The sequence below is a fragment of the Lissotriton helveticus genome, chromosome 8, assembly GCF_964261635.1.
Source record: "Lissotriton helveticus chromosome 8, aLisHel1.1, whole genome shotgun sequence".
Lineage (NCBI taxonomy): Eukaryota > Metazoa > Chordata > Amphibia > Caudata > Salamandridae > Lissotriton > Lissotriton helveticus.
Window position 1 is genome coordinate 353,687,807 of NC_136069.1, and position 27,355 is coordinate 353,715,161.

A 27,355-nucleotide genomic window follows, 5' to 3' on the forward strand; every position below is an offset into this window, starting at 1 on the left:
GCGCTGTTCACAATGCCTCCCGGGGTCAACGGGCGCTTTCTAGCGCACACTCGAGTGTCTCTAGACCTGTACCTAAGTATGCCTCCTGTACCCAGGCCTCTGACACCCCGTTTGTCTTACCTGACATATGAGAAGCGGCCGCTGTATCTCAGCCCGTGCCTCAATGCTGTCTGAATGGGGAAAGTACTTGTAATGCCTTCCGTGGTCTCACGTAAAAACGCGTCGGCCATCTTGGATAGGGCATAGTTCTATTTTGCTCAATGCAGAGTACGGAGCTTCATCAAAATCACGCGATACTAACGCGCGCGATCTCGCTTTTTCGAGCACACACAATTATAACTTTATCCACATTTCTGTCACATCTCGTTTTACAATTTTAGGTGTACCAAGATGTAAACAGATCGTGTTGCTTGTTTACCATGACAATTATTTAGTTGGAATTAATCCAAAGAGAGTCACATTGAAACCATGTTGTGCAAAATTCGAAAATTTCTTTAAAAAAAGATTTTTTTGGGGCCCTTCTGTATCGTGGATGGACAATTTTACCCACATTAAAGATCAATAGGTGCCAAAGGAAGGAGCCAATGTTAGTATGTATATTTTCTCAGGTACCAGTATACATACATGTACCAGGAATATATAATACCACAGTTAGAGTACATGTGTACACTCATACAAATGCCAATTCAGACTCAATTCTGTTGGGGAAACTCAACGTATCTTGTTCCACTCCAATAAATCGTTCAACCCTATCTTATCTGATTTCTCTTGGAAAATCCATTTCGCTTCCTTCCTCGCTAACAGATGTTCCACTGAGTAAGAGTCTCCTGTCACCTTCTTAAGTACTACCCACTTGAATGCATGTCTATTTGAGTGGCAGTGTTGCACTAGTTTCGTCGTCAACTTTCCAGATTTTATGGTGCTTAAATGTTCTTGAATGCGTGTTTTTATTTTACGTGTCGTAAGGCCTATATACTGGAGGCCGCATTCACAGTTAAGTTTATACACCACGCTAGTGGTGTTGCAATTGCTAAATTGCCTAAGCTCCCATTCTTTCCCCGACTGTAGAGTGACACGAGTTGTTTTTTCTGTGAGGTGACACACAGAGCAAGTGCCACAGGGGTGGTGCCCTGTGAGATGTGGTTTACTGTTTACTCTTGTTGTTTGTACTCGAGTGTGAACCAATTTGTCTTTTAAGTTGCTGGTACGTTTAAAAGCAAATGTAGGTTGGGGCATTTTGAAGTCTTTGTTGGAAAGAATCGCCCAGTGTTTGCGTATTGACTGTCGGATTTTAGAGGCTAGTGGGTTGAAAGTCATGACTACCGGTAAGCAGTCTTTTCTTTCTTTTTTATTTACTTCTAACAAAGCACTGCGTGGTGTATTAAGAGCTCTCTTTTTCGCAGTTTTGATAGTTCTTGCAGGATATTGTCTCTGTAGAAGTTTCTCTCCCAAGACCTGCGACTGTTCCACAAAGTTCTCAGTGCTGGAGCAATTTCTCCTATACCGGAGGAACTGGCCCACGGGGAGATTATCCCTGAGGGCCCGTGGGTGATAAGACTGGTAAGATAGTAATGAATTCTTATCCGTGGACTTTTGATGAACGCTCGTGGTCAAAGTTTTGTCCTTCACCATGATATCCAGATCCAGATATACAGCGGACTCCCTGCTATAAGACCAGGTGAATCTTAGGCTTTGATCTTGGCAATTGAGCCAATTCAGAAACTCCAGCAGGGTAGTTTCTTCTCCAGTCCAGATGCAGAGCACATCATCTATATATCTCCTCCAGAGACGCAGATGGTCTCTGAAGGGATTGCTGGTAGGATAGATGATGTGCTCTTCGAACTGGCCCACATATATGCAGGCTAGGCTCGGTGCCATAGTAGCCCCCATGCTGGTCCCCGTGGTTTGAAGGTACATCTTGTCCTTGTAGCAAAAGAAATTGCGAGTGAGTGCTATTTCAATGCATTGAAGCACAAATGTTTGCGGAGCATCGTAAAACCACTCTTGGTCCCTCAGAGCCCTCGCTGCTGCCACCAGCGTAGCATCCTGAGGGATACAAGAGTAGAGGGATTCGATGTCGATGGTGACCAATATTTCACGGGTAGGATCGAAGGAAATTTCCCCAATCACGTTCAAGATATGCAGTGGCTTTAATATATATGATGCCCTGATGAAATTGCCTACAAGTTACCAGGCAATGAAACATGTCGGCAAGTAAAAGTATGAGTGGTTAAATAGGTGACAACCACATCTACTTTTCTTTTTTATTTCTTCCATACACAACACAAGAAAGTGAATAAAATTAGAGTGTTTGTGTTGTGTTATGAGTGTTTTATACGTTTTTTGACACTGTATTGTGTTCTTTTCTTCTAAATTTCCACTGCACTTTTTCACAAATCTTTTGTGTATTTGGACACTGTTTTCTGTTCTAAGCTTGATGATACCGATGATGACAACAGGGCTGTCCTGGCGAGTACCAGTCAGGTCCCCGTTTGGTGGTGCGCCCGTGAGGTGCCATCTCGCTTCTACACACTTTTTTTCGGTTTAGCACTATATATGTTGGACACGAGATTGAGTGTGGTATGATCGGTCTCTCAACTGTGGTTTTTACTGATGAATGAGAATCAGGCAATTGTGTGAATTTAGCACTACCCGAGATATTTCGGCTACCCCATGTAATATAGAAGAAGGGGAGTAATGTTTGCTAATGAAAAAGCAACAAACGAAATATTCTGAATAAGGGTAAATCGCTACATGTGCTTCTATAGTCTAGGTCTTGTTGCATTTGCTGTATACTGAGTGGAGGGCGACCTATTGACTAGCTTTTCCCTCTAAAGCTCCTTTTTTTTCTGAACTATTACAGAACCGCACCTATCTTCTTCGCCTTATTTCTTACGCGTGCCTCCAGTAAGTCCAGCCCTCTCTGTAAATGAGAACAAAATTGAGATTGCCTATAGAAGTGGGGTCAAATGGTGGGTAGCCTCCGATGTGACTTGCTTCTTAAACTAATGAGTAGTTTTAGTAGGTTGCAGGGTAGTGACAAAACATTGGGAGAGGGGACATCTTCAAAAACTACTCCGCAAGCAACTAATATCTAATTTCATAACGTCATCAACTGGTGCTTCTGCTAATGAAAACAAATCTGTATGGCATTCTTGAAACATCGGTTCTTGTAAACAATACTTTGAAAAACTAGGGAGGGATCCTTAAGGAGATTGCTCATGAACTGAGATCAATTAACTCATGCCTTAGCAAAGCTGATTGCAGCTCTGGAAGGAGGCGGCACTTCGGTGGAAAGGCAAAACAGGAGATGGAGGGGAGAAATCCTCATCGGCATGTGTGTCAAGGTGCCCTATGCTGATAAAAAGGTCTAATGCTTATGTTGGCAAATAACATCTATCTCGCTGTACGCAGGAAAAATATGTACTGAGGGGGACCGGTTTGAAACCGGTATCGATGATGAATACCAGACAGACCATTTCCGCAATTCAAAAAACTACAGTGTCAGGTGGATTAAAGAGTGGGGTCTGAAAGCCAAGGGAGAAAGGTTTCTCTTTTATTAAGGGTCGGGCGTTAGCCAAACCAAAGGGACCAAACATGTAAATGAGGGGTGGGCGGACCAAAGGCAGTGTCGCAACCCTTGTTAAACGCTTGGAAAAAGTGATGTCAATGAAAATGAAAAACCCTACAAATAGCTACATTGAAGGACCCCTCCAACAGGACCCATTTTTCTTAAACCTCGACAGGGATTCCCAAACTACAGAGGTCAACTCAGAGTAGTTTTTACATCTATATAGATGTTCAAAGGGTTGGGAAGAATACTACTTAATGGAAACCCCTGAAACGGTTAAATCTGCTGAGGGGTTTTCAGAATTGTTCCTCCCTTACTGACATTGTCAGTATTGGCTTTTCATAAAACCAATAATGAAAGAGCAATCACAAACATTGGTCTCTACTACTGTTTGGTAGCCAATCTAATTTGAGACAGCTTAAAACTGCCAGCCTAAGGTTTTTCTCAGATGAGATTAAGGGAACTGAGAATCTGATGATGAAAAACCTTTTCCTACGGGTTTGATTGAAAAAAAAAGTTTGGCACTGAGAGAGGAGGGTGTGAGGACATGTAAGTGGGGTTCATAAGTAACTGTATCCGGTACCTCAGTGAAATTTCACCCATCTCACAACCATCTTTCATGCTTATTCTCCTCCCCCAAAGGATGAATCATGGTTGACATGTGTGGATTAGTTAGCAGGGCCTCCAGGTAACCTGGGTGCCCTCTCCTTGAATGGACACTGTGTAAATTGACTATGTAGGACAGTTGATCTGACTAAGATTTAAATCGAAAATGAAATTATTTGTTTCCAGGAGACATAGTTAGCTGGTGAATTCCTGTTTCAAAATGTTTTTTGCAATTCAAAAAAGATGCAATTAAGATCGGTTCAGGGGCATTTATATGGAGGCATGTTAACCTTATCTCTATGAATGCGTTAAAGATGTAGGTTGAGCAAGACCTGTTGTCATTGGGTGTTGGTCTGAATGCTGAATCTGTTTAAAGGCTCCCGGGCCAGGTATATGCTCATTGGGGTTAATGTATATTTAAACCTTGGTTTGGATTCTTACAATGATAAACAATAGCAGGAAACAAATGTGGGATCACACTTCTTTACCTCCCAGCGGGTTCGCCCCTAAGCATTATGGTGGATGCAGTTCATCAAGCGTGTGTACTTGCACAAAAGTTCTTTCTAATGTTTCACCAGGTTGGTGCAGATCAATGCTGGCCATCTCTAAACACGTGTTTCTGGATTATTATCCGTTATCAGTAGAGATTAGCCATACAAATATTTGGGGTTTCTGAGCAGGCTGCCAAAGTCTTCTCGGGTCACAGTACCTCTCCAGGCACGCAGGTGCCTCTCCACGAGCTCGTCAGCTCAAAGCGGCACGAGGGAGCCTTTTAAACAGGAAACAAATGTGGGATCACACTGCTTCACCTCCCAGCGGGTTCGCCCCTAAGCATTATGGTGGATGCAGTTCATCAAGCGTATGTACTTGTACAAAAGTTCTTTTGAGTGTTTCACCAGATTAGTTCAGATCAATGCTGGTCATCTCTAAACATGTGTTTCTGGATTATTATCCGTCATCAGTAGAGATTAGGCATACAAATATTTAGGGTTGCTGAGCAGGCTGCCAAAGTCTTCTCGGGTCACAGTACCTCTCCAGGCACGCAGGTGCCTCTCCACGAGCTCGTCAGCTCAAAGCGGCTCGAGGGAGCCTTTTTAACAGGAAACAAATGTGGGATCACACTGCTTCACCTCCCAGCGGGTTCGCCCCTAAGCATTATGGTGGATGCAGTTCATCAAGCGTGTGTACTTGCACAAATGTTCTTTCGAGTGTTTCACCAGGTTGGTGCAGATCAATGCTGGCCATCTCTAAACATGTTTCTGGATTATTATCCGTCATCAGTAGAGATTATGCATACAAATATTTGGGGTTGCTGAGCAGGCTGCCAAAGTCTTCTCGGATCACAGTACCTCTCCAGGCGCGCAGGTGCCTCTCCACAAGCTTGTCAGCTCAAAGCGGCTCGAGGGAGCCTTTTAAACAGGAAACAAATGTGGGATCACACTGCTTCACCTCCCAGCGGGTTCGCCCCTAAGCATTATGTTGGATGCAGTTCATCAAGCGTGTGTACTTGCACTAAAATTCTTTTGAGTGTTTCACCAGGTTGGTGCACATCAATGCTGGCCATCTCCAAACACGTGTTTCTGGATTATTATCCGTCATCAGTAGAGATTAGGCATAAAAATATTTGGGGTTGCTGAGCAGGCTGCCAAAGTCTTCTCGGGTCACAGTAACTCTCCAGGCGCACAGGTGCCTGGAGAGTGCTTACACAGAACTTCACGAGGGACTATTTCACAATTATAGCCCTCGCTGTCTAGCCCTGCAGGCTCCCTCTTGTGTGTCTTGCTATAATGTGCTAATGCTGCATGCATTAGCACATTAACCCCTACCTATTAGCTTTGCCAATGCTTGTTTTGATTAGCTTGCCACCGTGTCACATTCCTTGTCAACACAGTAGACTGAGATCCTTTTCTCTGTACCATGTGCGGCTACCACGACTATAGCAGGGATCCCTCACTGGTATCAGTTACTTATTTCCGATGGTGACATTTTCTGCAATCACTTGAGGATGATTCACGTTTGTACTCAGTGGAGATGTATTTTCATGCAAGTCTGAAAATACCTCAACTCTCGGCCGAGCATAAAACAAACCTGCTCGCAGCCCAGTGAAAACAGTGTGTTCCTTCCTTGAGAAAAGGACAAAACAAAAATCTTCCTCCAATTTCCAAAATCAAATCTTCACAGAAACCGCCTGTGGTCGATCAAATGACTTGTGAAAACGTACAGCTGAACTATCCTTCACACTCAAGCCTCACAATGTTTTGACGCTACACTTTTTGACTATAGTTGCTTACAACAAGAGTGCTCCAATTTGGTTTACTGTGCAACCGCAAAGCAAAAAAAAAGGAAAAATTCAAATCTATACGTTAAATGGAGTCTACAGTTCATTGCTAGCTGTAAGGCTTGAGCAGGGCTTTACATGGGCTGGGTCCTGTCTGTGATCAGCACTGTAAAAGCACAAAATGGGTGCCATTTTTTTTGTTTGGTAGTTTTACTCAGCACAAACTTGGCCTTAGGCCATTAGAGCACTTTACAACAGAACCAGACTACATTACACATTTTACTTGTTTTTACACACGTGAGGTTTAAGGGATTTGCCCAGAATCAGAGGATGTTGAGCTTAGGCTAACATTAAACCTGGTTCCCCAGGTACAGGGTCAGCTAGTCGGTAGGCCATATCTCCTTGAGTCTGGTGCCTCTAGGCCACATCTCCTTGAGACTGGTGCATGCTGTGCTCTCTTTCTGTCCTTGCACCCATTACAAATCTGGATACTGGTTTAAATGAAAAAAGACTTGTTCAGTACATAGCGGATGACTAGTGAAAAGGGTAGTACCTAAATTGGTACCTTAACTACAAAGTCCTTTTTACAGACTATCTGTTTAACATATTGCGTGTGTCAAACATGTAGACAATGAGAAACTCTTCAAGCAGGTGGAAAAACTCTGGCTGAAATTTCAATGAGTGTAAAAAATCCTTAGGTGAAAAACTCATTAATTTCATAGGCAATTTCCTCAAGCTGATTCAGTAGACATCTGAGCTAAAAATAGGCAGGGGTGAGGCAGGGGTGGGAGAAATGTACCAAAAATTCTATTTGTTGTCAGCTTAGAAGATTTCGGATCGGGTTGTTATTGACTACTTGCTGAGCAAGGTATAGCTCTCAGATCCCTTTGATAGGTTCAACAGGTTTTTAAATTTACAAGTCTAAACTATATTCTGACATGGTGATAAAAAATGTGAAACAATTATAGTAAATTCGCTGTTAGTTAGATTTTCATCAATATACCACATTGCATATGGCAATTCTAAAATCATACTCTCTAGAAATCATTCAAAATGAATCAACATACGTAGTACATGAAACACCTAACTGTCCTTTTAACCTGCTCGTTGTTAATTACCATTATACATCTAATTACGTAGACTTACAAATTCACACATAATCACCGAAAGATGAAATGCCATCGATATATCTCTGTCAGGAGTGAAAATCCAGAGTAATTGTGATAGTGTGTGCGTTGTTTCCCATGTTCTAATAATTGGGGCCTGATTTACTATTGTCATTTGCAAACCATAGATGTGCATATCGCACACTGCCTGGTTTGCAAATGGGAATGCAATTTGCCATGCGCCCTAAGCACTAATAAGTCTCATCGCATATTGTCCATTCACAGGCGTTCACAAGGTGACCTGCGGACTTAATATTAATTTGAGTTATTGCAATTTACGATCCCTCGTGAATGGCTGTGATTCCAGGGATGAAGACCTGAAAGAAACAGCAGACGTCCGTTTCTGTATTTGCTTTCCCAAATGGGGAAACATTTTAGGTATCACCTTTTGGACTGAATACGGATTCCAGATGTGCACGCGAACGGACAGAAGATGTGCACGTGGGGACTGGATGCTTTACTCGCGGCGTGAGATGGATGCACTATATTTTTCGCTCCTCCCTTCCTTCTTTCTCAGGTCGCTTCACACTGGCGACAGCTTGTTTGAGTTTGCATCGATGATGATGTGGTGTTTTCTGTCAACGAGAGCGGGTCTTCACGCAGAGGCAATGCCTGGTTGCATCCTAAGCAGCAATTCGCTTTTTAGGTCGAGCTGGAGAAAGCAATGCGAAGCATTGCGTCCAGCTCGACAACTAATGTTGCCCGTCTCCTGGGAATCTGAGACAGGGGATGTGCACGCGGCGATTTCACTTCGTGGGCGCGCACGCCCAGCCCGGCGCCGTGCACATCTCCTGTATCAGATTCACAGCCAGACAGCCAGCCTCTCGCCGCTCTCAATCGCGCGCACACATATCCACACTCACACATGCGCACACACACATACACCCACGCAGGCACAATGCATCAGGGCGCACTCACACAGACCCACATATACACACGCACAGCTAACAGACACACAGTCACACATATACATACACACACACAGGTGCGCACACACAGCTACACGCGCACTCCTCCCCCCCCTTACCTCACCGGGCTCTTGTCGCTGCGCATCTCATCATCTGGCACACACGGGGCTTCTCTGCCAGCAGGACGCGGGGCTCTCCCCTAGGCATGGGAGCCCCGCAGTGCTTTCCGATGTTCTTCACCCGGGCCCCCTCCTGGGACCCGGGACTTCAGCTGCCGGACCTGGGAGGGCGTGGGCTGCCCGCGCATGCGCGGCATTTGTAACCGGGGCTCTTCAGAAAGAAATTTAGAAATGCCGCGCATGCGCGGGCAGCCCCCGCCCTCCCAGGTCTCCTCACAGGCCAGATGCTGCCTATTGTGGCTTGTTGACAATATGTCTATGGTAAGTATAAAATGTGATCATGTTTGCACATGCCCATGTATCTGCATGACCTCTTTTATGTACCCACAAAATACATGTAGATAGACATAGGTCCTTAAGTGCGTGCCGATAGATACTGTAAACGTCAGAGGCTTGGAAGCCCGGAAGTTTGTTGGCGTTAGGCGATTAGAAGGCGCGAGATTGACAGGTCATTAACGCCGCGATCTGCCTCTTAACAGAGGTGTCACCGGCAAACAAAAGGTTACGAGAAGGCGCCAATTATTAGTTTTGTTGATGGCTAGATGCGAGTACACATACCCTGTTTGAATGTATAAGTAGGTGCATACATGTGCCCCAACACTTTTAAGTGCACTATAAGGGCGACTCCGAGAATTGCTCGAAAAGAGGGCATGCCTGAACGGATTCTCTCGCACGTGAGCCCCTCGAGTTGGGTCCAATGCTTCTCGGAGGAGTAAGGTAGCAGTGAAGGCCGGTCGCTCTCCCAGGCACATCTATACTAAAAGTAAGACCAGTTAGAATATGAGCCCTTCCTATGCCACTTGTCAGTGGTGGATTACCCTGTTGATCAAGATTCCAAGTTGTTGACAAACGAAGAGTATATACAAGTCTAGTCGGGAGAATATGCTAATTACAAGATGTAGGACATGCCAACAGAATCGGGGGGGGGGGAAGGGTGTCAGTCTGAGATGTAATGCATTTAAAAATTCCATTAGTGTATCTGTTAGAAAGTTGGTAGCTCGCAAGTGTCAGATTTCACTTATTCATAAGTGCAGTCCAAAGCTGTTTGTACATATATACTGCGAATGGCAAGAACACATCTTTTATATCCTACATAAAAACACTTCCTAGGTGTGCACCTGGCACATCGACCGGAGGGAAGCAGAAGTGTGCATGCCACGCTGAGCTGACTGGCACAATATTCAGACATATGCGTTGGTCAGCCAGAGTTCTACAAACTCTCGAACAGCCAATTCGTTTGAGGGTGGGCGATGAGTGAGACATTAGAGTTAGTTAATGCAGCACAGTGCTTTTTGCTATTGTGAGAAATCGTCGTGATATACTGGAGCTTTGTATGCATCTTTTACCTCTGTAACAATCAGAGGCGCAACTAGAGCCAAATTTCGGGGGGGGGGGAATAAGAAAAAATTTCGGGGGGGGCTGAACCCTTAATCAGTAGGCAGAGTGGAGCTGCAGGGCCTCCAACAACGGGTGAAACAACAGCAAGGCCTAATTAACATTCAAATGGTCTTTTAAAGACCTGTGAAATGTTCGGGTGTGGCTGTGTGTGTGCCCGGGATCTGTCTCATCCCGGGCTGCCACACACGACGGGGGGGGGGCTGAAGCCCGGTGAGTCCAATGGGTGTTGCGCGCCTGGTAACAATATACCATTACCAGTACACGCTGCAGTGCGCCGTCAGCACCATGTCCATTCTCACACGAGTTTCAATAGGAGCACCGCACTGTGCCACTTCGATACTACACACATGGACCACGAGGTCCGCCCACTTTACCGTCAAATAGCTGTGATATTACATACGGGGTGGCAGAGAGAAGGTGCTTTTGAGTGCACAGATGATAGACAAAGTGGGGCAGAGTGTGTGAGCACAAGTGGGGAGAGGCAGGAGAGACGGGGAAGAGTGTGGGTGTGTAGCTGTAGAGAGAAAAATAAAACAAATGGAAAAAAGTGGGAGAGTAACAGGGAGAAATAGAAAATGCAAGCCAGAGAGAGACCGAAAATATACATGGAAGGAGATATACAGCAATAAAGCGAGAGAATGCCCAAAGACACACCCCAAATGGGGATTGCCAACATTATGGAGGGCACAGCATGGCCCGGAGGCACAAGATGGCGGACGAACCAGCAGGTGAATCCCCTACCTTGGGCCCGGCCTGCCATCTTATCCTACATGGAGCTTGCAAGGGGAGTGGGGTGTTCCTCGGCCAGGGTTGTCGATATGCCTAGCCAGAGGGCCACGCAGGTTAAAGGCGCAGCTAGGCAAACTTCGGACTTTTTGCGACCAGCCCGGCTTGCCGCAAAGACCGTTGCCCCTGCACACCCTAAGACCCGCAGTTTAGAAGCTACTGCGTGGCGGGGAATCTTTTCCTTTACTCGTCCACCCATCCCCAAAGTTAGTAGACTCAGTTTGATGTAAGTTTTTCATGTTATGTTATGTCAGGTTCCTTCTGTCATAGGTATAAAGTTGATGCGAGCTGCAATGGTCTTTAACTCCCCGTTTCTGCTTCAGGTAGATCCTATGTTAATTATATTATTTTAATTTGTTATGTTATGCTTTTTGTCATATTAAGGCGAGGTGAATTAGTTCATGGTTGGCGGGGTCCCCTTTGCATCTCAGATGGAGTTCGTTACAGAGGACACAAATGTCTTGTAGACCTCAAAGGGGGTGCTTTCCTCAATTGTTAAGGATTCTGCAATTTTGCAGAGGTTGGACAAGTTGCTTACTTGATCCCTTACCCCACATTTCAGTTGTGCGCAGTTGGCGCTTCGGAACAGTGACTTTTGGGGATGTTTTTGGGATGGGGCTGCGCCAGGGGACCATGGCCACGTTGCCCAGACTAGCTGTCCAGCGGGTGTAAGGTGTGCCCCAGGTAGGGTTGCTCGGGGGGCAAGGAGGGTCCTTACTATTTTCAACAACAAAAAAATTATTTTGTTCAGTCCTCGTTACTACAGGAAGATTTACAAATGCGTCGGAGGTAGGAAAAAACAGGAAACCTGCAATAATCGTTTGTCTTCAGCGCCTCTGTGACTCCCACATTTTTCATAACTTTACAATATAAACGTACAAGTCACCATCCATTAGTGTGAAAGCCTGTCCTTTCTTTGGTCTGCGATTGGCCACGCCATGTATATACGAACTGCATAGCTAAGCACTTAAAAGGTACCAAAGGCGAGACCTATTGGCTATGCCAATGCTTGTTGTAAAAGCAGTCAGTATGTAGTGAAGGGACACGAGTTGGTTTTTAAAAAGAAAATTTGGGAACACATGGAGGTGGGCAGGCGCTGGTTCTCTAGATCGATCCTACCCCCTGGCCTCCCCGCACTCCCCAAGACCACCCCACAGGATTCCCAAAGAGGAAGCTGTCCCAAAGGGATAGCTTCCCCTTTCTGAATCAGTCATCTCCCCAACTCGGGCTTCATTAACTGATCAGTGATTTTCTACTGCAACTGCAGTCACAAAGATCCCTTTTGGAATCACAAATAGAGGGAATGCATGCCTGTTTATACCTCCTCATTTGCAATTTGGAAAGGGTTGCAAAAGTCCTTCCATGAGTCAAAAATGTTTCTTAGTTGCAAAAGGGCTCTTTCACATGGTAAAAAGCCCTTTTGTAGTAGCATATCATATGATTTTGTGAATTGGAGTTTTACAACCGCAAAAAAAGCTTTGTACATCTGGCCCATAGTTTGCAAGTACAGCTGTCTCGATCTTGGATATAGAGGACATATTAACATCATGTACCAACAAGAAACAACATTATTTCTGCATCACAATAGCTTTCAGCACTATTCTGCCAAATACGGCTTCATTATCCTACACACAAAACAAGCAAGCCCCTTCTGAATGTTTTATTAACATAAAAGTTCCACATCCGTTAATTATGATTCCATGGTCTAACTTTCTGTAGCATCTGCAGTCTCTTTTTCAAACGTGTATATTTCATATCCAAATCAAAAGTGCACTGAACCCATCTATTTTGTGTTCCATTTTTTTGTATTGAGTTTCAAAGTTATGCAAAGATAGTCAAGAGTAAGATAATATAGCATGACAATTTTCAGCACTCAAGATTACACAGTAAAACACTGGGCCTTAAACAAGAGAAAAGAATACATAATCTTATATATAATTCCGGTCCAAGGAAACAACACAATATTACTGCAATATGTAGTTAAGTCTTAAAGATTACCCAGAGCTTTTGATATACAAGTTGAGCCTCAACTGCACACATAGCCCAACGGTCTTAAGGCACTGAACATATAAGGACAGACAGACGGGAGAGATGATCAAATGAGGGAGTAATGAGAAAAAAAGTGCAAAACACTCAGTGGCTCGTTAAAAGATCTCGAGCACAGGCCTGATGTAAGGCTGAAGGTTTCCTGTGATTTACTGTGAGTTGTGAATAATGGTTGTAAGGTGATGGGGTTTCCCACATCCTTTGTTCGACCTGAATGAGTGCTTCTGAAGTATGTAATGCATGCCCACCATGTATAATAGGAAACGTTTTTGTTGGGTGCCTTCCAGTCTAGAAAGATAACTTTGAATGCAGTGGTGATAAGTAAATCGAGTAGGGTAAGGTCGAGGTTTGACAGAGGTAGTGGTGTTTCTAGCACATATGGGCCAAATATGATCTAAGGGAAGTCCAGCGAGATAGATGTCTTGAATATTCTACCTAGTTGGACAAGAATTTCATTCCAATGAGAGGTAAATAGTCTACAAGAGAAGAACATATGTTCTGGGTCGCCACGCTCTGTTTTGTATGACCAGCAAGAGTCTTGAGTCCCTCAATTTTAGTTTCGAAAGTTTACTTGGGATCCAGTAAAGAGAGAGTGCAGCAAAAAGAATTGTTTGTACTAATGCAGGGACAAGTTTAACCCAGATCATGTTAGAACTCATTTTAACCCAGGAGTCTTCCGATGGCAGTGCTTTGTACAGCGAGCCCATTTACTATGTAGACTGAAGGTGGGTCGCTGATCAGTACTACAGATACAGTTTGTAAATCTTTGATGCTATGTGGCCCTCTGACTGGATATGTTAAAGGAAGGAAAGAAGCTGTATTTTTCAAGGGGCCTAATTTAGAGATCTTTGTATTAATTTTCAAGAAGTTATAGAACTCTAGGTTGGACAGGTAGTACTTTCTGTGGAGCATTGCAAAGGTTCGGGGTTTATTACCTGCATGCAGGCCTGACACTGCGATGCCTTCAGAAGCCCAATTTGGCCGCAGCGTAAGAGAGATAGGCAATTGAAGTTTCTTATTGTTCCACAGAGAGATGGAGTAAGATTTATTAATGTTGGAGGCTAGAGACTTGTCCACATCCAGTAGAGTTATAATGATATCTCTGAAAATGGAATCAGATTGGCTAAATGTATGCTGCAAAATAGTTAGGCTTTCCACCAAGGCAATGGGCTGGCAATATGACACTCAGTCGCGAGCCACACTGGCTTATTGTGGAGGTTTGATTCCAACTATTGGGAGCCCTGTTCCACCAAGAAGACCAGATGGTAGTGGGACCAGTTTAGCAAGTTGCATCTGCCTTCTCTCATAGGTGACCTAAGCATTTTAGGACTCATTCTGGGTTTCTTATTACTCCACATGAAATATTACACCTTCTTGTCTAATGCACCAAAGAAAGATTTGAAGAGGCGGATATGGAGCGTACTCGATTAAATTAAAGGGATCGCCATCATCTTCCGAGCTTCTACTCGGCGCCACCAAGAAATACGTTTGGGAGACTTGGCTATTAATAGTCTTTAACTTTATCAAGAATCTTAAGCTCATTCTGGGATATGGATTCAGTCAGACTGTTACGGAACCAAATTCCCATGCATTTAATACATTTAGATTGTCATTGGAAATTTGACTTCCCAACACAGGAAGGGTTACAATGTACCTTGAGAGGTAGGATTTCTGTTTTATCCTCTTTCAAGGTGCAACCAGAAAATGCAGAAAATGTGTTAATAATTGTTACTTTTGCAGGTATTGGAACTTCAGGTGTTTCCGTAAAAATGTGGATATTGTCCACATAAGCTGCTGTTTTAAAAGTAAAATGACCACATTTCAGGCCCTTGTTGTTGTTGAAATAATTTATCAATAGTAATTGGGGATCGATGACTAGGAGAATTAGGAGCGGTACTCTAATTTATGAAGCTCCGCGCTGTGACGCTCTATGACACTCTATACCACCCCACCGTACAACACTCTACTCCACTCCACTGTACAACACTACTCTACAAATTTCTAAGTAACTCCCTTTATGACACTTTACTCCACTCTTAGCCACTTCACCCTACTCTACAACACTCTACACAATACCCTCTACACCACTCCACTCTGCTAAGGACCACTCCACAACTCTGCTCAGCTCTACTCCACTCTGCCCCTTCCACTCTACAAAATGTTACTCTCTCTACGACACTCCATTGCCATTCCACTCTACTCCACTCCACGCCACTCTCTTTTACCGCACTATCTTTTAGCCAGGCTGAACAGCAGACACACTGGTGTTCAACATGCTAAAACATATTAGCAAAGCCAACAGCTTTTGCATCGGCGAGACCTAATGGCTTTGCCAAAGCTTGTTTTAAAGTTGAGTTTGCAGGACTCTTGCAAGAGTCCCAAGAACCTAACCGTCCAGATATACAAATATTTTTTTACCTTAATTGAAGGGAAAAAAACGAAATTGATTTACACCAATCACAAAAAGTACGCTTTCTGGACAAAGATCTACCTTTCTACTAAATTTTGTGTAATTCCTTTCAGCAGTTTTTGCGGTAGCGCTGTCTTAAATAGTCTATTAAAAATGCATGAGGTTTGTGCATTTTGGAAACCCCTCCTTCCCTCTTCTCTGCCCCCCCCCTCCCCGCATGAGAGATCACACTGATAGTTTCCATGAAGAAACTAGGCAAATAAGAGCAAGTTTTTGGAGAGTTTCATGAATATTCATCAAATTGTGCCGAAGTTATTAGAAAACCAAAAAAGTCAGTTCCTATGGCAACGCAGAGCTAACTATAGCTGCTCAGTGCCGATCGCCATATAAAATATGGCTAACACCTTTAACACATGATATCATGCACAACATCATGAGTAACCTTGCTGCCATCACCACTAGCATTACTGCTTTAACCACAACTCAGGCCACTCCCTCTCACTGTGTATGACATCACACATGACCTCATTAATGACATAAGTGACATAATTGATGACTTCACTTATAACATCAGCTGTGAGATCGTTGATCACCAGCAGGGCCCATCTGCAGCATCTTTTTAACATACAACACAGGACGCATGATAGTGGTGTTGCAAGTGGTCCTCCTTAATCATACCGACCTGTAGGATGGAGATGCGGTCAGGAAGCTGGGTGCCTGCACATGAATATACCTCTTCTTCACACATTATTTTTCCCCGCAGGGAATTAAAACACGGTTGTTACAACGACCGGGTTGTAATCATGCATACCATTACCCCACAAGTCGTAACAATGACTTGCGGAGGGGGGCGCTGGATATTGGAATAGTATAATTTACTATTCCAACTCCAGCCTGTGCGGACAGTAGGGAAGACTTGCGGAGGGGGCAGAAGGTGTTGGATTTAAAATCCAACACCTTCTGCCCCCTCCGCAAGTCTTTGTTCCGACTTGCGGAGTAATGGTATGCGTGGTTACAACGCGGTTGTTGTAACGACCGTGTTGTAATTCCCTGCGGGGAAAACGTTTCGTGGTAAACGTTGTTTACCCCTGCACATTGTTTTTCCTTTCTCAGTGTTTCTTCTGACAGATCGTACTGCTGCTGCTTGTGTTGCATAATCTTTTTTTGCACGCCGGTTCTCCATGCAGTGCTAATGTTTTGCCCGTTGGCAGTGAAAGGCTTGCATCTGTATTTGGAAGGCTCTATCTGCTCTCTCACCTACTTGGCTGTTTAACCCGTCACTGCCTACAAGAACGATAGCAGCGAACCAGAAGCTGAATTTTATTATGCATTTCACAAGTCTACCCAGTGGTACTACGACATATGATATCACCCTCCATTCCTGACATTTCAGGCAACAGCAAGTTGCATTGTGGGGTTTCTTGTTTTGCTTTTTAACTGTTTCATTATTTGCTCAAAACTCCAAAATGAAGAAGGTTGTTGGCTAAAAAAGCCAGAATTGACTGAAGCTGTTATACTTGTTATGGAACCACTTGTTAGCTATGTTTTGCTAAGTTGTCTAGTCCATTTCAAAAGCTGCTTGTTTCACACAAAACATAAAATAAACTCTGTTCCCATTTTTGGAGGGCTCTTTCATTCACATCATGCATTAAAACAAGCATTGACAATGTAATTAGTTTCGCTTTTTTTTATTGGAAACTTTTATACCAGGCTTCAAAATGCAATAAAGACAAAACATTTATAGCAGCAGTATAACCTTCCCGAATACCAAGAATGACTAACAGTTAGCTGAAGGAACACATAAGTCTCTCACATCGACAAGGCCAACACACTAAAGAGGGAGTGAAAGGAGTTAATGGATTTCTGTTCATTCTCATTAAACAGACATACACACACAAGGAGTATGGAGAAATAGCACAACCTCTTATAGAATTACCATATATTAATGTACTCATATAGTAAGATGGACTCTCGCCTACCTAACGTGGTTTGCTTCATCATTGGGTTCTACATATTGTATTGTAATTGCATTTATATAGCTCTTACTACCCCAAACGAGGAGTCAAAGCGATTTTTCGGCAAGTAGCAGGCTACTCCAGGACCCATAGAGGATTAGTGTTGAATTAGTATAGTGAAACATGCAAGTACATTTTAAGTGGTGGATAGGTTAGTCAGTTATAGGTTAATCAGTTATTTGGATTCGGAAACATAGCAGAATCTTGAAGCATGGTACTCCGGAAACCCATAAAGGATTCAACAGTTCTACTGTGACTGGCTGTGCAGATTCCTAGTTATGAGTTTCCTAGTTTGGGTGAAGTTATAACCTTTGTTAAACTGTTCTACCTATATTGAAATCGTGCATTGGTGAACTAAAAATGTTTTTATTGGTGTCGCCCTACCACAAGTTTAAAAATGGGAGGGTAACAAATTACCATGCTTCTTCTTTCTGTTGACATGTTTTTGTGCGCACATATTGTCCATACAGGTCAGATTCCTTCCTCAGCACTACGGATATCACACATCAAATATTGTGAAACAGATGCTGATAAATAAAGCATCTATGTATGTACATTCAGTGTATCCTTTGTTTTTAATAACATGGAGCAACAGCAGTAGAAACATCACTTTATCATAAAACATGTACACCTTTGGCATAAACAGTGCAAGTGTTCCTACTTCACAGGACAAGTACAACTAGGGTGGCAGCAGTGCCAACTTTCTCTATCATAGGACAGGTACAGATGGGCAGCGGCAGTGCAAGCTTTTCTTCCTCACACAACTGGGACACCATGGCAAAAGTAAACTTTACTCTGTGAACCCAACAAGTGCAATCTCCCATTCCCTGCACAACAGTACCAGTGAGGCAGACTACCGGAAGCTTTCATCCCTCTCAGAACCTGTACAGTTAAGACACCAGTGACATGCTAGTCGCTGACAGATCTTTGAAATTAGGTGTTAATTTACCAGGAGAAATGTATTGTAGATGAATTAGTGAATATGGAGGTCCTGACACCATTCTCACTTAAGTGATATTCTACCTCAGCATCCTGGAAGTCCTGCTGCTGTCACTTGGAGACGTTCCGTTTGTGTGGATTATTTGCATTGCCATGCACTGAGATTTAGCCATTACTTAGTAGGCAATTGCTATGTGAAGCAGCCCAGCCACTGCCTAATTAACTATGCCCTAGACAGGTACACAGGTGCCAACTTCTTTGAAAAGGTTGTGAATGCTCGTGCACCAGGAGCTGTGCAATCCCAACCATGGAGCTGCACCATTTCAAAATGTTGAGGGCCGCCACTGTCACTGATGACCACTGTTTTTTCTTACATTTATTTTTTCTAGGTTTTCTAAAATTTCTTAATCTATTTTAATTTTGAGGTATCTGCTATTTGTTGTTACTGAGAGCTTAAATAACATTTAGAGAACTGTTACCGATCACTGTCAGAAGTGCGGTGTATCCTTTTTTTGTTGTTGTAGATGGAGGTGACCGTGTTGTCATTCGAATTTTGTTTAGACAATTCAAGGAAGGTTATTGTATGAAAGTGGACAAACATAATGAACAATGTCTGTAGCATGTAGAGGACAATATTATTCTAAATAGCAGGGTGAGTATCCCTTGCTTAGTGAAGGTGGGTGAATGGGATGTTGATTGCAGTTGGGCTGCTCTAGTACTTGTCACAATTTCGCAGTTTGGTCCTGCTTAAGATCCCATCCTTGTTGGCCTGTGGGAACCTGCAAGATCGCATCGCCAAAGAGGCAAAAGAAAGACCACCACGTTCTTTAGCAGGTAATTTATTTTGATCTGATGGGGACACCAGTAGTTCGAAATTTAGACAGGGAACTGCTGGATTTATGAAATGTCATTGGAAGTATTTGAAATTGTGAAAATTGATTGATTTTGAAAAATGTTATTTAGTCCCGAAAAAGTCCTGTTTTCTCTCTGAGACGACACACGTTGGTTGTACCTTTCATCATCTTATGATATGAATGAAATAAATAATTTTTTTAGAATCATATATGGTCTTCTCCTGGATTTCGAACTTGATCTACTGGATATTAATTTGAATAGACTCTGCTATTGTGCAGCTACTTTGTGATGTGCCCTTCCTACTTTCCCTTTTTAAAACAAACTTCAGCAATAATGCAGCCAATCACATTTTGAAAAACTAAAATGTGGTTGACCGTATTAAAATAGCAGAGATGTTAAAAATAGGTTGCTCTGTTAATTTAACCACTTGTATCTTAAAAACTGCGGAGTGGATTTACACCAGTCCACAACAGGATGACAAACGGAGTAAAGTTCTACTTTTATGCCAAGTTGTTGTGAATCCGTTCAGCTAATTGAGTTGTAGATGTTAGCAAAAGTTCTGTTGGTAGTTTCATGGAAATACACTTCCTTTTTCACCCCTGTTAACCTTGTTACCTGTGGACGGATCTTCATGCAACTTGGGTGCAGAAACTTCCCTAACTGTGTAAGTATATTGTCGAATTTTGTGCAAATCTGTCCACGGGGTGAAAGGTTATATGCAAATCACAAAATGTTTTTTTAATGGAAAGTGGGGCCGAACTTCCTCAGTGGTAATTATGTATGGTGTTAAAGCACTTATTAGTGCTTCCCTCACCAGTGCATGCGTGGATAAAAAAATGTGATCTGAACCTCAAATGATAACCATATTTTTGTCACATTAAAAATGTTAAATACTACAAGCAAGCTGAATAATTGCAGTGGGGATTTGAGGGTACAACATGAAACAAGTATAGACCTAACTGGTATTTAGTAGCGTTTTTCCAATTACCATATAATATACACATTGCAAAATAAAGCATGCCAGACATTTATTGTGTACATTTTTTGTGATAATAAATGCCACGTGTGAAACTAATGATACACTGAAAGCAAAGAGTCCAAAAAGTGTGAAGAATTATAGATGGTGTGCAAGCATTTGAGAACAATTGATGATGACTCTTGCCTTTCTTTTTTTCACATTATCATACCCAGTTGACACCATGTTATGTTCCGTACCTTCATGTGTTGGGATTTTTGAGCCCATACTTGCATTGTTTGCCAAACACAAAGGCTAAAATTGCAGGAAAGGCGGAAGAAATTGGACAAGGCCCAGGGCAACTTGACCACTGTGAACATATTTAACATTTCAAACATTGAAGTTTGTACAGTTATACCTTTTTAAATCACTCTCAAATACATGATGATCAACATGCTATTAGCAGACAAATCACTGTAAAAATGTGCGCTGTTTGATCTTTTATCTGAAATGTGCGTGGGGCGAGGAGATGATATGTTAGGTGGGTTTAGGACATGAGATGAAGTTAGAACCCTTCCTTGAGAATTTTTTTACTTTTTAATTTATTATATACATACCCTGCTACCTTTATTTTCTTAAAAGTAAATTTTTTCCACTTCATTTTTGTTGCAAATGCAATTTTGTACAGAAAAATAACTTTACTTTGTGTCACGACTCCTCTTAAATAAGTTTACTTTCAATAGGTCACTGGTGAAGAAAAAACAAACGGTTCTCTTTGCTCATTCCTGCATCACTAACAGACACCAATAATAGAAATTCTAAAATGTTTTTGATAATGTCACCTGCGGTTTTGAGGGCTAGTGTGCCATCATTCTCCAGATGGCCCCTTTTACTACCATCCACATTATTGAGAACCCCTAATGGAGATGCGTTTGAGAGAATCAATGATTATGTCTATAAGATTGTAGAAGAATACATGATGGTGTGACTTAATTAGTGTAAGCTCTTTGCCTGGGAGCATACGCTGATTTTAGAGGAGACTGAATGAAAACAAAGACGGTGTCTTCCAAAAGCAAAATCCATTTCTATGTTGGCGTGTGTGCATTGCTGCAAATAGCTGTAAAAAAGTAAACCACTTGCTGGGAAAAGATAAAAAAGAGAACACGAAGGAACTGTCTGAACATTCACAATTGATACTCAAAGCAGGCATACGTAAAATGGTTTACCTCACCTTTCCCAAATATTTTACGTAGTGTTAATGTACAGTAAATGGATTGGATTATGGTGGCTGTATTGCCATATTATGTGAATAGTGTTCAAGTATGACGAATGGTGTGTTGGCATATGACTGTGTGTATTTATGTGGTAGTATTGGCCTACGAAGGTGCTGTATGGTGGTGTCCTCCCACCTTTCTGCAGTCTGTGTGATGTTGTGCAACCTCTTATCTGTGGTCCCCACAACTCGTGAAGTACCTCTGGTTGCCCTCTACCTACTTTACATGCCCTCATTGTTCTCCTCATTTTTGCAGGCCAGTGGCAGGAGCTGCATATGCGTCCATGTGCCCTATCATTGTGTTCAGGGGTGAGTGGGCTAAAAATGTAACCGCCAACCGCCCCTTCACCGATTTTCAATGTTGGGACAGAGCACAGGAGTGAATATTAGGTGACTTGATCCTCAATGGCCCTCACATTACTGCAGGCCTCCGAGAAGCAGGTCCCTCCTCCCACACCATGTTCCCAGTTGGGACAGGACCCAGGGACAGGTCACAGATGGCCCCGGCTCGCTCCTCCATTGCCTTCAGGATGTTGTGTTCCAAGGAGTGGCGGCTCAGCCGGCAACCGCTCCTGCGCCCTGCTCTTAATTGGCAAATGGGTCCAAGAAAGGGTCTCAAGTCTGCTCCTTGAACTTTCTGGAGCTTTCCTCTCCGTTGCATAGGCTGACCGTGGCATGATGTATGCCTCTGCAGCTCATGTGGCGCAGGGTAACCTCCAACCCTTCAAGAGGGTGGTGGGCCCATTTAGCCCAGGTCAGTAAATAGCTCTAAGATATGGGAGAGACAGGGGCCCCTCATCACATTCTGCAGGGGCGGGAGGGGCAATTATTTTGCCTTACACCACTGAAGGCCACGCGGAGGGGTCAATTTCCCCCTCGCCCTCAACACCCGTTTTTGCTTGTTGACAAAAAATATAGAATGTGTTTTTTTGATCTTATAAACTTTGACATTTAGTACAGTTTACCTCCCTCTTTGATCTACAGTTTGGGGAACTGTAATGTATATACAAAAAATGCAATACAGAAGTGAAGAATGTTATCGCCAAATCGTAAAACATCACCAGATTTCACATTTAACTCTTCTTGATTTCAATATTCAGGCCCTTCTGGCTCATTTTCTGGCTCATTACAAATGTGATATATATTTATCCACCTTCCATACTCTAAAGAAAACATTCTCGATTTATGGCAGTTATGTAATGATTTCAAAAACCTATTCTCATCTTTGTCCTGAATAACACATTGCTTAACATCTTGGTGACATTTTTCGTGACGTGCGGTATTTCATCCTGTTTAAGGCTGTAGAACTATTTTTTCATTTGGGTTCATGTTGCAAGCGGGTTGGATTGTCAGTTTGATGCAACTTTGAAACCTAGATAGATAAAATGCGCGGTTTCTTAGACGAAACTGTCACTGGGGGTATAGATTTTAATAGAGTACTTGTAATCGACAAAAGTCAACATAAATATGTAGGAACATAAACCCACTAATCATGTGCTGCATTACAATCAAATAACAGAATATGATCTAATTTATGAATTCTTTCTTTCTCAGGTTCTTGGCTGGAATGTGATGATCTAAAAGGTCCCTATTGTTGTTACCAGCAGATGTGCGAAGTTCCACCTTCAGAAATTCATATTGTTTACTGGGAAAAGAACCTCCAATCTGCCAGCAAAACAAAAGAACAAATGGAACTTGGAAATACAGAAACCTTCCCACTTAGCTCTGCTCCTTCAAGTTCTCCTCTAAGTTGTGACAGTGCAGGCCACAGGGTCGCGCCTACTGCACTTCACAACGTGGATATTTCTGGTGCACCATCACTTGTGCCCTCAGTTGCCACCAGTGATAAGGAGAAAAGCATTTTGGGCTTTAAAGATTTGGCGGCTGATGCCATGATAACCCTGACTCTTGTAGAAATTCATGTTGATTCTGCAGGAAGACCACTGGAAAATGCCCAGGTGATACGAAAGGATGACACTTCAGAGAAGGGTGCACAGAAGCCACAAGACAAATCATCTGCTTCTTCATTGCAAAATCCATTACAAGGGGAAACGTCACCAACAGACATGGTAGCAAACGAATGTCCAGAGTCTGAAAGCTCTATTATGTCTGTAGAGGGAGAACTCCCAAACCCAATGGCTTCAGCAGCTGACGCAGACGAAAACCATAGCACTTGCCCACCTACGATTGCTGAAGGAGCTCAGCCATCCGATATTGAGGAAGACAAGCTAATTAACAGTGCAGTCAGTCCACAAGGGGACATCCATTCGAGTCTAGCATGTGAGGGCAACGAACCTGAAGAAGATCCTTCCTCAGAGTCAAAAAAGAGTTGCAAGAAAGGACTTTCCACAAATTGGGTGGATAGTTTAATAGGCAGACACCCTCTTCTTCCATCTAGTCTAACTTTTTCTAATCAGAAACTTAGATCAAGAAACTTAAAAGATAATAGTCAACAAAAAACATCTGCTACTCAACAGAAAAATCCAAGTGAGACATCCCCAGCTAAAGTCACAGATGGCCTGGCATCGTTTAAAAAGGCAAGCAGTTTTTGTGGCTTTATAGCAAAAGGGCTCACTAAATGCATTGAAGAGGAAGCACCAGATCCTGTATCTGGTTGTACTAGCGAATCTTTTCCTCCAGGTTTACAAGACATAACTGGCCTGCCTGTAGAACATTTGTCTTGTACAGAAAATAATTCAACTACTGGGACTATGTCAGGGGAACCCAATACTAGCAGTCAACAGATGACATCAGACAAAGAACCATCGCTTGGCCTTAATGAGCCATCAAAACATACAGACATTTTGAATGAAAATAAGCAGTCAACTTCGAGCATTAGTGGTTTTGTCAAAGATCTTAACGTTCACAAGCTTCGTTTAGAACTAAGAAGACTGAAAGCTAAAAAGAACGAATTGACCTCTTGATATTCCAGAAAGGCTTACAGAAATGGAATGTTTCCAAACAAACACTGGGAATTTCCCATGATGCACAATATGACCGAAGGTGTTAATCATCGCAAAAACTTCTCAACATCTGAAAAGTGTAGCCAGGACACATTTATGGTGCAAACAGTAATTCTGTGTGCACCAGGACTTCCGGCAGCTTCTTATTTTCTAGCCCAGGAGATTTAGAGTCTTTTACAGACTGCAGCGGCCTCGTCCATGGAGATGAGGAGATCTGAAGAACATGACTGCAAATTATTTTGACTGTTGATGTATAGACGCAGAGGAACAATCCTATCTGCTCGGGAACATGCGTTCTGCTAAGGCACGCCCAATATGAATTCAGCGTGAACTAAACCGAGTCTGTGAAGATTAATAGTTACAGGACCAAGGGCTAGATGAACAAACAGTAGTAATAGCGAGTACAAAATAGCGTTTATTTTACGAAACGCTATTTGGTAATCGCTATTACTAATGTGTAAAGGGGTTATCTACCCCTATTCCCTAGATAGAAATTCACTGTGGGTCGCAAATGGACCTGCCGCGTGAATATTAATGAGGTAGGTTGCAATTTGTGACCCACCAGGATTCTCTGCCATTACTGGGATGGTGGCCTGCTGGGGTCAGCAGACCACCATGTCTGTGATTGCTTTTAACTAAAGCAGTCATCTTATTTTAAATGCAGGCCGTTTTCCTTAAAGGAAAATTAGATGCATTTAAAAATAAAAAAATTACAAGGTTTTTTTTTTTTGTTAAGAGTCGGCCGTGGGCCATGGGACCACTAAGGATCCCTTCCCATTTGGGAATGTGTTATCACCAACTTTGAGTTGGTGGCAAAATGCAAATGTTTTGCGACCACATTTTGGTCGCAAAATATTTATACATGCCAGGCTGATTCGGTATTTGGAAGGGACGGCCTGAGAACACCCCTTCCAAATACCAAATCAGTATGTATTCGCAATTCCAAATTGCGATTCGGTAACATGTTACTGAATCGCAGTTTGGGATTAATACACACCAAATTGCCTTTTTGCGGTCGGAAATTGCTCAATTCTATGAATCGGGCTGTTAGCCACTGCAAAAATGCTTCGTACCTCTAGCCCCAAGTTTTATGATCTCATGTTAGGAAAACTCTGTGATCTAGGATGCCTTAGAAGACCTGTTTTTATTGAGCTGTAGCTTTGTAGTGGGTCGTTAGAATATTTCCTTTTAATACATGTTTACTAACATACCTTTTAAATTATCCACTTCACTTATTTTAACCTTGTTTAGTCTTGCATATTTCTAAGATAAAAAATCGAAATCTTTTTCAAACTATTGCTAGTCACCAGTGTGTAAACATTGACCCTTTAATATTAAACACGTAAATGCTTATTTCTTCTTGTTGTAAAAAAATTAGTTGATAGATCTGTATGTGTTTAAATACATTGTAAACGAGGAGCTCGTAGTGTTTATTTATAAAGGCAAAAAAGAAACAAAGAAGTAAAAACAAAGGGATTGAACATTAGCTTTCTTAAATGTACAGTTCTTTTGTATGATCGTAGAAAAATTTGTTGAAACGTATAATGCTAGTAGTTTGCAATGTTAATGCTTAGTGCAGTTTCTCTGGTGTAATTTTACAGTAATGTGTTCTACAGTAAATTGCTCTGTTGCTCTTTGGGGCTTAGCTTCACCTTATGTGTTTAACATAGAAACAGCTTTGATAGGTCTTTGGCCCCAACCACATGTTGATTTTTTGAGTAAAACATTTGATGGAGCAAACATTGTGTGCGTCCACTGAAAGTGCTTACATTGAACTTTTTGCCCTGTGGAAAAGCTTATGATTAATACAGCACAACTAAGATGGCTATGGTAAAACACCAAATGAGCAAGGCTGTGGGCCTTATACATTATTTAAATGTACAACAAATGCAGAAGGGCTGACATATATACTGTAAAAAGCATATTTTTAAGCAGATCATTTAAGGGTGGATTGTTTGTTACAGTGTTTTAAAGCTTGCAGGGAGATATTACATATAATCTCACAGATTACTGTAGTAGGCAAGGGTGTTATGTTACCTCTTTACAAACCTGGGAGGTAAATCTGCACTATGATAACCCTTGTTAGGCCCTTTTAAAAGGGATTAAGTTGTAGTAGCCACTCTATAGTTATAGTTAAGATTCCCAGGTACAGGAATTCCTCCATATTTTGTTTGCTTTGCCCACGACTCTCCATACAACTTTCCAGACCTATAGCTTTTTCTACTTTGGCGCATGATGGAAAGTTTTGTGGTGATTGGTCAAGGGGGAGCGAAGATAAAAGGAGGGTTCCCAAAACTTGTTTTTCCACCAATGCATTTCCATAGGCTTTTGTATAAGATATAGAATGAGCACGGCTGAATGGATTTCCTTGAAATTTGGTATTATTATTCATGATGTGCAGATGATCCTTTTAGGTACTACAGGTAACTTGTTAGGTTGGGTTATAAGGCATTTATCTGTTGTCGTGGTAGTTTTACATAGTTTTACACAACATTTTGCGAAATTGCAGTGGTACATAGCAGTGAAAAGGCATTATTTTTTGGGCTAATGACTGCCTTTACAAACGTTAAAGGCAGCCATGTTGTTTTTAAGTTCTGTGTTCTGCATTACACTCTTAAATATCATTTAGGTATTATGTTTTATATTTATTATATTTTCCTCTACCTATTATCCCTTTATTAATGTGGTAATAGGGAAAATTATTATAAAGTTTCTATATATTTAAAAAAAATCTACAAAGTAAATTTGTGCTTAGAAAAATATATATATGTGTATATATATATATATATATGTTAAAAAATTAAACTTACATTTTACTACATTCTATTTTACAAATATTGTCCACTATAGTTTATTTTCAATTTTTTACATATTTAATTCTTGAGAAAAAAGTGTACGGAATACCACAGTAGAACCTAAAAATGACTGCATTACTTACACCCAGAATGCAGCGAAACACAGAACGCAAATTGTAGCGAAAGTGTGCTGAAAACGACATGGCTGCCAT

The 27,355-nt window shown here is 42.2% G+C and overlaps 1 protein-coding gene across 2 annotated transcripts in view; it reads left to right on the top strand.

The window, feature by feature from the left end:
- USPL1 (ubiquitin specific peptidase like 1) overlaps nt 1-26,088 on the top strand; it is a 396,693-nt gene extending 370,605 nt beyond the window's left edge. For both annotated transcript variants that reach the window (XM_078657140.1, XM_078657139.1), the window contains one exon: nt 22,940-26,088. In XM_078657140.1, the coding sequence (XP_078513266.1) occupies nt 22,940-24,309 (1,370 nt within the window). In that variant the 3' untranslated portion in view covers nt 24,310-26,088. The remainder of the gene's footprint in view (nt 1-22,939) is intronic.
- Nucleotides 26,089-27,355: the final 1,267 nt, after the last annotated feature.